This window comes from Arachis hypogaea, chromosome 11 (assembly GCF_003086295.3).
Source record: "Arachis hypogaea cultivar Tifrunner chromosome 11, arahy.Tifrunner.gnm2.J5K5, whole genome shotgun sequence".
Taxonomy (NCBI): Eukaryota; Viridiplantae; Streptophyta; class Magnoliopsida; order Fabales; family Fabaceae; genus Arachis; species Arachis hypogaea.
The window spans coordinates 120,563,318-120,573,134 of record NC_092046.1 but is presented as its reverse complement, the minus strand read 5'-3'; the positions used below and the strand labels follow the sequence as shown (position 1 = coordinate 120,573,134).

At 33.4% G+C, this 9,817-nt stretch overlaps 1 protein-coding gene across 1 annotated transcript; it reads left to right on the top strand.

Annotated features, from left to right (window-relative positions):
- Positions 1-2,497: 2,497 nt before the first annotated feature.
- LOC112722451 (uncharacterized) lies at positions 2,498-4,663 on the top strand. The gene is made up of 3 exons (XM_025773468.3): positions 2,498-3,012; positions 3,310-3,713; positions 4,120-4,663. Exons 1-3 carry the CDS (start codon positions 2,877-2,879, stop codon positions 4,495-4,497), a joined length of 918 nt encoding a protein of 305 aa, XP_025629253.1. The 5' UTR covers positions 2,498-2,876; the 3' UTR covers positions 4,498-4,663.
- The last annotated feature ends 5,154 nt before the right edge of the window (positions 4,664-9,817 follow it).

The following is a 9,817-nucleotide window of genomic DNA, read 5'->3' as shown; positions in this document are numbered from 1 at the left end:
CCTTGAAAATTCAATTTCTCCTAATCTTAACAAACTTTCAATTCCTTAAACAATCTGTTATCATAAGAGGTTAAGCACAATACCCAGTTTAGCACCCATAATTCTTAAAGATTAATTTCGGTTTGAAAGTGACTGTCACTTATCAAAATTAGTTTCAGAACTTGTAGAATTGTGAGAAAATATTTCAAACACACATTCAGTTAATTAACTTTTTCAAGTTTAAAGAACCTAATTGAATTAGACTTGGGTTATTTTTCAATATACTCAAGTCCTTGTAATGAAGAGCAGAAACCAATTCTTAGAAAACATCAATGCAATAATCAAAGATGAAAAAGTAATAGCATTAATTCATCAAAAATCAATAGAGCTCCTAACCTTAATAGGGGACATTAGTTGCTCATGATGCAAAAACACAAAATCAGGGTTTCAAAGTATGCAGGGGCAATCAGGTGATCTCCCCTCACGATTTTTCTAAATCCTTAAATACTCCAAAACAAAACCTAATAATTAAAATTAATTAAAACAAAATGACATAATATCTTTTTCTAATTATCTGGCATAAATTAAGAATGATTCCTTGAGATGAGGCCCAATCTTTGGTACTTGATTATTTCCTTATGTTTTGTGGGCTTGAATTAAGTTTTTGACTGGAAATGCACCTCCCAGGGGCTTGGATTGACTTAACGTGGGACATGGGTGGTGGCCACGTGTGACGTGGATGCATGGAAGGAGGGCCACTGCCTCTAGGCCCAACGTGGGACATGGCTCCCCCCATGTTGGACGCCTTCGATTGCATGGGTTGGACGTGCAATGTGGATCCTTCATGTGCAACGTCTTCGAGAGGGAGAGGAGGAGGAGCTGCTGGACACAAGCCCAACTTGGAACGTGGCTCGGTGACGTGCAATGTCTGCGATGGGAGCAGGCTTGGACATGTGACGTGGACACTTGATGTACAACGTCTTCGATTTGGAGAGGGGAAGGAGCTCTTAGGCACAAGCCCAATGTGGGATGTGGCTTGGTTGCGTGCGATGTCTGCGATGGGAGCATGCTTGGACGTGGATGTGGATACTTGATGTACAACATCTTCGATTTAGGTAGGAGCAGGAGCTCCTAGGCACAAGCCTAATGTGGGATGTAACTCCCCATGTTGGACGTTGGAGAATTGGGTGAAGCTTGGGGCTGCTAGGTGACGTGGGACGTTGAGCTTCATGCATGAAGGTGGCAAGGTAAGTGTGGGTGTGGGAGAAGTGTGGCTAGGATGGCTAGGCATGCATGGGTGGAGTTTGGAGTGTGTTTGGGTGTGTTTTGGGCATGGGAGGAATAGCTAGGCATGTCGAGATGTGGGATGTCTTCGTGTGACTGTTTCCAGGGGTTTTTGGTGCATGGAGGACGTACCACGTTGGTTCCCCACGTCCCACGTCAAATTTCTTCGCACTAAATTTTTTAGCTCAAAGTTGAGGTTGTTCGCGGTCCAAACTGAACGTTCACCATAGACTATTATATATTGTTGGAAAGCTCTGAATGTTACCTTTCTAACACTGATAAAATTGCTTCATTTGAATCTCTATACCTCAAGTTATGCTCATTGAAATATGAAAAGGTTAGGGTTGATAGCATCCACATCAATACTCTTTGAAGTAGTTTCCAATTCTTGGTTCTTTAGAAGTTTGCTTCTTTTTGCATGCCTTTTCTTTGGTTCTCTGAGGGACTTCTTTGGTTATCCTTCTCTTCTTTTATTCTTGTCTAAAATCTTTCAACCATTTCTAAACATATCAAAGTACAAAGTAATTCCAAAAAATATTGATTCAAGCACAAAAAATCTCAATTAAAATAAGAAAATAACTAACTTTATTTAAAGAAATAATAAAGAAAAACTACTAAAGACATGCATCAGACCGAAGCCACTACTTGCCTCCTTTAAATCCATCCTTGACTGTCAAAAATATATTTGATACAAATCAAAAACTTTTAAAATAAAATTAAAACAAAATAAAATTTAAATATTTTAAAAAATTTTGATAAATTCTATAAATAAAAAATATGTTTTACCAAAAATTTTAAAAAAAGAAAGTAACAAGTAGAAAACATGGGCTTGCTCACGTGGTGTCATCTACCCAATAGAAAAGATATAAGGTGGATACTACAATGAAGATGGCAAAAATATCTTCTCATGAAGATGCTTTGGTTAAAAGTGTGGTTTATTTATTTAGCCACACTTTAAACAAAAATAACACTTTTATAAATATCAAAATCTAACCATTCAATCCATCATCCAATGGTCAAAAAGAAATATATTCACATGAAGACAATTATAAGATCTTCATTGTAGTATCCACCAAGATATAAAAGAAAAGAAAGGAGATTTGATGGGAAAAACCATCTAAACCATTAACATCACCTTACCCAAAAAAAAAAAAAAAAAAAAAAAAAAAAAAAAAAAAACATTAACGTCACATATCCACATTAAACATCTAAATGTGATAAAAGGGGCATCATATAGTAAACTAAATAACCCTCCTTCCTCCTTTCCCTCTTACGCTTCTTATTATAAACCCAACACAACACCCTCTCCGTATCCAAACAGAGACTCGTAGTTCTCTTCTTTCTTCTTTCTTCTTTCTTCTTTCTTCCAAGTGAGTCACACAGAGACTCTGTTTTTGGGGGGGTTTGTTGAATATTGTTGCTATTCTGAGTGATGGGTATGCCCTGCCGGTGTTCTCACACCTCACACATAACAGAGATCATAATCACAAGCTTCTTCCGCCATAAGTCTTAGATCCTTTGCTTTATTTCTCATCTCCATGGCTCCTTGAGAAATATATCCATCTCTATCTTCCATTCCTTTTTCTTTTATCCCTTAACACACATCGTCACCCATGGCGGGTGGGAGGCTCTTCAGCTCTGCCTTCTCCAACACCAACAACAGTAACACTCTTCTTCTTCATCAGAACCAAGCTTCCCAGCCTCTTCCTCCTCCGTCTCTCTTCCTATCTTCATCACTTCCTTTTCTCGGTCCGTAATTTTCTTCCCGTCGTTGACTTTTTCTTCTTTTTTTTTTCCTTGTACTTGTTATTGCTTGTTGTTCTGTAATGGCTCTGATGATGTGATCAAAGTTTGTCACATCGAATCATTAATCTAAGCTAGCAAGCTAGCTATTTAATCCACTACAACAAGAATTTTCAAAATATTAATATTTTTATATTCATCAAAAAAGCCCACTCACCAAAGATTTGATTGGTTCAATCTTATTATCCAATTAATTGAATTGTTTAAACGAGCCATGTTCAATTGTTCATGTTAATTGATCAGGTTCTCGATCCATGGTGAGCTTCGAAGATGTTCCAGGAGGGAAGGGGTGTAAAAATGGGTCGTTCTTCCGGACATACGACCCGGCGGAGGAGGACGGGGAGGAGAGCATGGAGGAGTACTTGACGCAGCCGGCGGAGAAGAAGCGGCGGCTATCGGCGGAGCAAGTTGAGTTCCTGGAGAAGAGCTTCAAGGAAGAGAACAAGCTGGAGCCAGAGAGGAAGACAAAGCTGGCTAAGGAACTTGGGCTGCAGCCGCGGCAGGTGGCGATATGGTTCCAGAACCGCCGCGCACGGTGGAAGACGAAGCAGCTGGAGAAGGATTATGATTCCCTTCAGGCTACCTTTGACACCCTTAAGGCCAACTATGATAACCTCCTCAAGGAGAAAGATCGCTTGAAAGCAGAGGTCAAATTCAACACTCTTCTTTTTTTATTTTTTTTTTAGAGCAAACAATTTTTGGGATAGTTTATCAACATATTAATCTTTTTTAAAAAATATTATGTATACGAAACAGTTCAGTTTATATACTATTTTGATAACTCCTACGTTTAAGTAAGGGCTGAGTTTTCGAATTCTATCTTATACATGTATCAACACATCATTATATATTTATGTATTTATATATATTTAATATATATTATCATTATTATGTATTTAATATGCATTAGCTAATTTTTCGTTGGACGTGTAGTATAACTATTTTTTTTTATATCTTATCAAATTCTAGCAGAAAATAGGAGTGTGAGTAATTAAATTATTTGGAGAGTGAATTATGAGCAACTGAATGTGTGAGTGCAATGTTTGAATTTAGGTAGCAAGGCTGACGGAGAAGGTGGTTGCAATGGAGAAAGAAGGCGAAGACAAGAGTGAAAGAAAGGGAATGCAGGAGGCAACCGCAGCAGCAGTTTCATCAGAAGGCGAAGGGTCCAAGATATCAGTGAAGAGTGATATGTTGGATTCCGATGACAATATAAATAGCCCCTACTACCACACAACCTCTGGAATGTTCGAGGCCGATCAATCGGATCTGTCACAGGACGAGGAAGAGAATCTCATAAGTCGGAGCCTCTTGCATCCATACCTCATCTTCCCTAAACTTGAGCATGTTGAATACTCCGACCCGCCTGAGACTTCATGTAACTTTGGATTCGCTCATGAAGATCATGCTATTTGGTCCTGGTCTTATTGACCATTACTCTCATGTTTCATAGTGTAAAATCAATCCACCTATTTAGTTGTGCTTTTCTTTCTTGCATTGTAATCGATCTTTTGGTTCAAATGTAACTAAATAATGTCTCCTAGTTAAGGTTGTAAACTATGAAATGGATTTCATAAGAGTAATTTTAACGAGAAAAGCATCTGGTTTCTTCTGTCTCCACTTGGATGATGGAGTTACGGGTCCCCGTTACGTTTCTTGGCTTCAATTGGTCAAAATTTAGCTCCGCTTCACTAAGTTGACTTATTCCTTTGATTGCTTTAGTTTTTGAGAAATGAAAGGGGATTTTTTTTTTTCTATTATTTTTAATTTTCAATTTAATTTTTTAGTTTAATAATTTAATAATATATTTTAACTTACATTTTAATTGTTAATAATTAATTAATAAAAAATAATAAATTTTAATAATCTTCTCGTATTCTACTAGTTTTTTTTTTTCAAAATTTTAGAGATACTATTACATAATAATCACATTTTAATAAATATTTTATTTATTGAATATAAATATATTTTAATTATACTATTTATATATAAAAAATTAGCCAGCATCAATCATTGCATACAAAATACGTATTCAAAATTTCATAAAGAAATTTCAAAATGACTAATATTTTTTTTGTTTTTGTTTTATATGTAAACCAAAGGGATACGTACTATTTTAGTTCCTAAAATTTGGGGTCAATATCGAAATTATCTCAAACTTTTTTTTTGTTTAAAATGATTCTCTACGTTTCATTTAGTATTAAAATCATCTTTTTAGGGATGACAAAACTTTCCGAGACGCGAGGATCCCTGTAAGGACTGTCCGAATAAGAATCCGACTGTGGGAAATTTTTTCCGCGGGAATAGGGATGGGGGACAAAATTCTCCCGAGACGAGCGCGGGGACCCGAACGGGGATCTTCGCCCCGTCCCTACTATTCTCCAAAATTTATAAATTTACTAAATTATCCTTAACACACACAGAAACTCAAAACTCCTAATCTTCATTTACATAATCCTTCTTCAATTCGGAGATCCCTAACGTTATTCATACTCCATCCAATCTCTCTGCAGGCACCCCCTCGCCACTCTCCCTTTCTCACCACATCGTCACACCTCACCGTACCATCACCCTCACCGCGTCGTGCTTTCTATTTGTGGCGTTTCTTTTCGTAACTCTGCTGTCGTGTCCATTTTCCTCTCTGTTACCGTGTTTTCCACCTCGTCCACTGCTTTGTCTTTTGGCTCATCGTTGCGTCTCCCCTCCCCCACTGCGTCATTTTGAAAGAAGTCACCATCGTGTTATTTAGACTTTTTGTATAAAATCTTGCTGTTTTTGTATATGATGGATACTTGCAGCTCTAATCATATGAAAATTAATAATTAGTTAGAACTATCAGATAGATGGGGAATGGGGTCCCGCAAGAAATGGGGCCCCGTGGGAAATGAGGATGGGGAGCAATATTCTCCCACGGCGAAAAATGAGAACGGAGATGAGGAGCAAATCTGAGGGCAGAGATGGGGAGCAGGGAGGCATCCCCCGCCCCCGCCTTACCCCGTTGACATCCCTACATCTTTTTATTATTGAAAAGCCAAATTTACTCCCACAAAAACATTAACCCACACTATTCTCTTTATCTCCAACCTTTATTTTGCATCTCCTTCTCCATCTATCCTCTTTTATTGTCTGACAAATTTGACGACATTTCGATCACGACTTTTTTGGTGGCTGCAGTCGCGGAGCATATTGGCGACAACGAAGGCTGCTCAACAACGACAACAACAGTTGAAGAATTCCCACATGACCTTGTTCTCTCTCTTTCTCTCTCTCTCTCTTTTCCTTCATGTCTTTTTTTTTTCAAACTTTCTTCTAGCGATGGAGGTGCAATGGGTCTACCCTCACCTGTGCCACATCTCCTTCTACTTCCTCTCTTTTTCTTCTGTGCAATATGTCTCTCTTCCTTTATCTATCTCTATTTCTCCATCTCCTTCTTTCTCTTTTTTCTTTTTATTTTTAATTAAATAAATTAATTGTTGTGTCGTTACTATTGTTGTTAAATGTGTTGACAGTGTAAGAAAATTTTACATAAATAAAAAAATATATTGAAGACGGATGAAAAGAAAAACTAGAAAAACAAATTAAAAGAAGTCAAACTGAAAAAGATTTTGTTTTTTTTTTTTTTCTTAAATTTCACAGCTGAATGAAAATTGAAATTTAACAAGAAAAAAAAAAATTTATGATTCAACATTACATCTTGTTCTTAGGTTGTGTGAAGAGATGTAGATCTTTAAAGATTCTCATGGAGATGATAATGCTGGATATTTTAAAGGGTATTTCTGTTATTTAAAAAATTATTGTGTTAAAAAAGACGATTTTAATATTAAATAAAACATTGAGGATCATTTTAAACTAAAAAAAAGTTTGGGACGATTTTAATTTTGACCGCAAACTTTAGGGACTAAAACAATATTTATCCCTAAACCAAAACTAGCCACCTCTCTTCTTTTTTACACTAAAAATATTGGATATTTCTATAAAAAAAAAATGACACTACTATAAATAAAACAATAAAGTAAAATCACCAAGTCCAACCAAGTTTTCTTGGTGTATGCACGTACGACGATGTCATCTTTTCCTTGTTTAATTTTTTCTTCTCTTTTTTCTTTCTCTTTATTCTCCTTTATTATCATCATTGTCATCGTCTTCTTTATTTTCTTCTTCTTCTCATATATATATAAAGAAAATTAGAGTACATAAATTTTGATGTAAAACATTGAAATTTTGGTGCACATTACAAAAAATTTGATACCCATCACAAAATTTTTTAAAAGATTACATACTCAAAATATTGACACCCAATTAATAAAATACGTATAATATATAAATTTTGACATGCAACACATAAATTTTAGTACATAACACATAAAATTTTGGTGTACAATACAAAAATTTTAGAGAATCACATACTAAGAAAAAAAAGAGGAGAAAAAATCAAATAAGAGAAGAAGAAGACGACGACAATAATAACCATGTTCAAAAAAGAAACATACGTACCTGACTTGGTTACGACTTAGTCGTCAAAATTGTTTGGCCCATAGTTTTATTGTAAAATTGATTATTGCCTCTTACAAATTAGATTATTTTATAATGACATATTTAATCATTTTAGGAACTAATTATTTAATTAAAAATGTGTAAACAAATACGTATAAGTATATACAAATATGTAATAATATATTTAGTGGCTGAATTTTAATATATATAAAACATCTTTTAATAAATAATAAAAAATTAATTTTTAATTAGTCAAAATTATTTAATTTTTATTATAAAATTAATTTTTAACTTTTAATTTTTGAAGAATTTAGAATTAAGATTTAGAATTTTAAATTTAGAATTTAAAATTAAAAAATAAAAAATAATTTTAAAAATTAGCTGGTTGAAAAAAATTAGTTCTTTAGTTGAACTTTGAATAAATATATTTACATCATAATATTATTTTATGATCATCGAATGCTCTTTCGATCATAGTGTATGACAATGCAAGGATGTTAGACTAAATCTCTAAAATGGTCTCTGAAATTGACGTCGTATGCTAAAATTGTTCATAAAATTCTAATTGTATCAATTACGTCTCTGAGATTGAAAAAATTATACCATATTAGACTCTGACTCATTTTCTATTATCGACGTGCTGACGTGGTTTGATGGCGTGGACTTTTAGTGACACGTATCACCTCATAATTTGGCCACGTATAATGGTATGATGATATGTATATGTTGGTCAGTACACGTGGCATGCTGACGTGGATGATTATACCACGTATCACAATGCTATTTTATCACGTGTCATAATATTAATGGTCAACGTGTCATCAACTATGCCATTATTTACATATGTATCAAATTGGTCCTTTACTTTGCATTAAATGACTCATTTTAGTCCCTAAAATTGAATGTCATGCACCAAATTAGTCATTTTATCAATTTTTTCTCATTTTTTTTATAAATTCAAAATTGTTAATATCTTTAAATACACTAATTTTAATTTTATCTTTTCACAAGTTATTTAAATACAAATACTTTTATAAAATATTTTTAAAATTTTAGTTTTAATTATACAATTTTTTCTACAATATTTTATTGAAAGAATTATATGAGATATTGATATTAATTTAGTAAAGAGTGTAAGTTAAAAGTATAATAATATTTCTTAATATAAACTTTTTAATATTTAACACCTTAATAAATATTTTAAAAATACTTGATAAGGCACTTGTTTAACTAATATAAATTCATTATTTATATCCGTTTTAAAAATGTCTGATTCCCCATATAATTGACTTCTCACTAAATTAATAAGATAGATTTATACTGTCAATTATAATAATTTATTTTATTTATAACTTAGCTAGGTAGCCTTTTCAGATATTACACTATTAATTAATATAACCAATTATTGTAACCATGGCTTTGAACAATATTAAAACAGATACAAATAAATACAAGAGACAATAATAAAATTTTGGATTTAGCTAACATGTGCTCTAATGATACAAGTTAAAAATATTAATTAAAAATTTTATTATAAAAAATATAATTAAAATTAGTGTATCAAAAATATTGAGAATTTTAAATTTACAAAAAAAAATGAGAAAAACTTATAAAGGAATTAATTTGGTGCACGACATTTAATTTTAAAGACTAAAATGAGTCATTTGATGCAAAATAAGGGACCAATTTAATACATATATAATGATGACATAGTGGATGACACATAGACAATAATATCGTGACACGTGACATAATCTAACGTATAGCAAAATAGCATTACGACACGTAACATAATTATCCACGTTAGCATGCCACATTTCGCTGACCGATACGTCATCATACTGTTATACATGATCAAACCGTAAAGTGATATGTGTCACTAAAAGTCTATGTCATCAAGCCACGTCAGCACGTTGTTAATAAAAAATAATTAAGAACTAATATAATTTTTCTAATTTTAATATATAACGTCAATCTTAAGGACATTTTAGAGATTTAGTGAAGGATGTCACTTTCTTGGTATAAATTGGACAAAAAATAAAGTGGCCCTCGTGGGCATGCCTCTCCATTGAATTAGAATCACGGGCTTCTGTTTCCATTTCATGTGCTCATTACTCGAATTTAAGTCATAATATCTAAAAATTTGAGATTGCCTTTGCACTTTGAGTGATTCTAGAAACATTTATAACTTAAATTTTTTCAATATCGATCAATTTCGATATAATGTATTGTATCTATGTGCCCACCTCAGTATATT

What these genes read in the sequence shown, in the direction of transcription:
- LOC112722451 (XM_025773468.3), top strand. Translation starts at nt 2,877, where the DNA reads ATGGCGGGTGGGAGGCTCTTCAGCTCTGCCTTCTCCAACACCAACAAC. An exon ending in TTCATCACTTCCTTTTCTCG is followed by an intron (nt 3,013 to 3,309) that starts GTCCGTAATTTT and finishes TTAATTGATCAG; the next exon opens with GTTCTCGATCCATGGTGAGC. An exon ending in AAGATCGCTTGAAAGCAGAG is followed by an intron (nt 3,714 to 4,119) that starts GTCAAATTCAAC and finishes GTTTGAATTTAG; the next exon opens with GTAGCAAGGCTGACGGAGAA.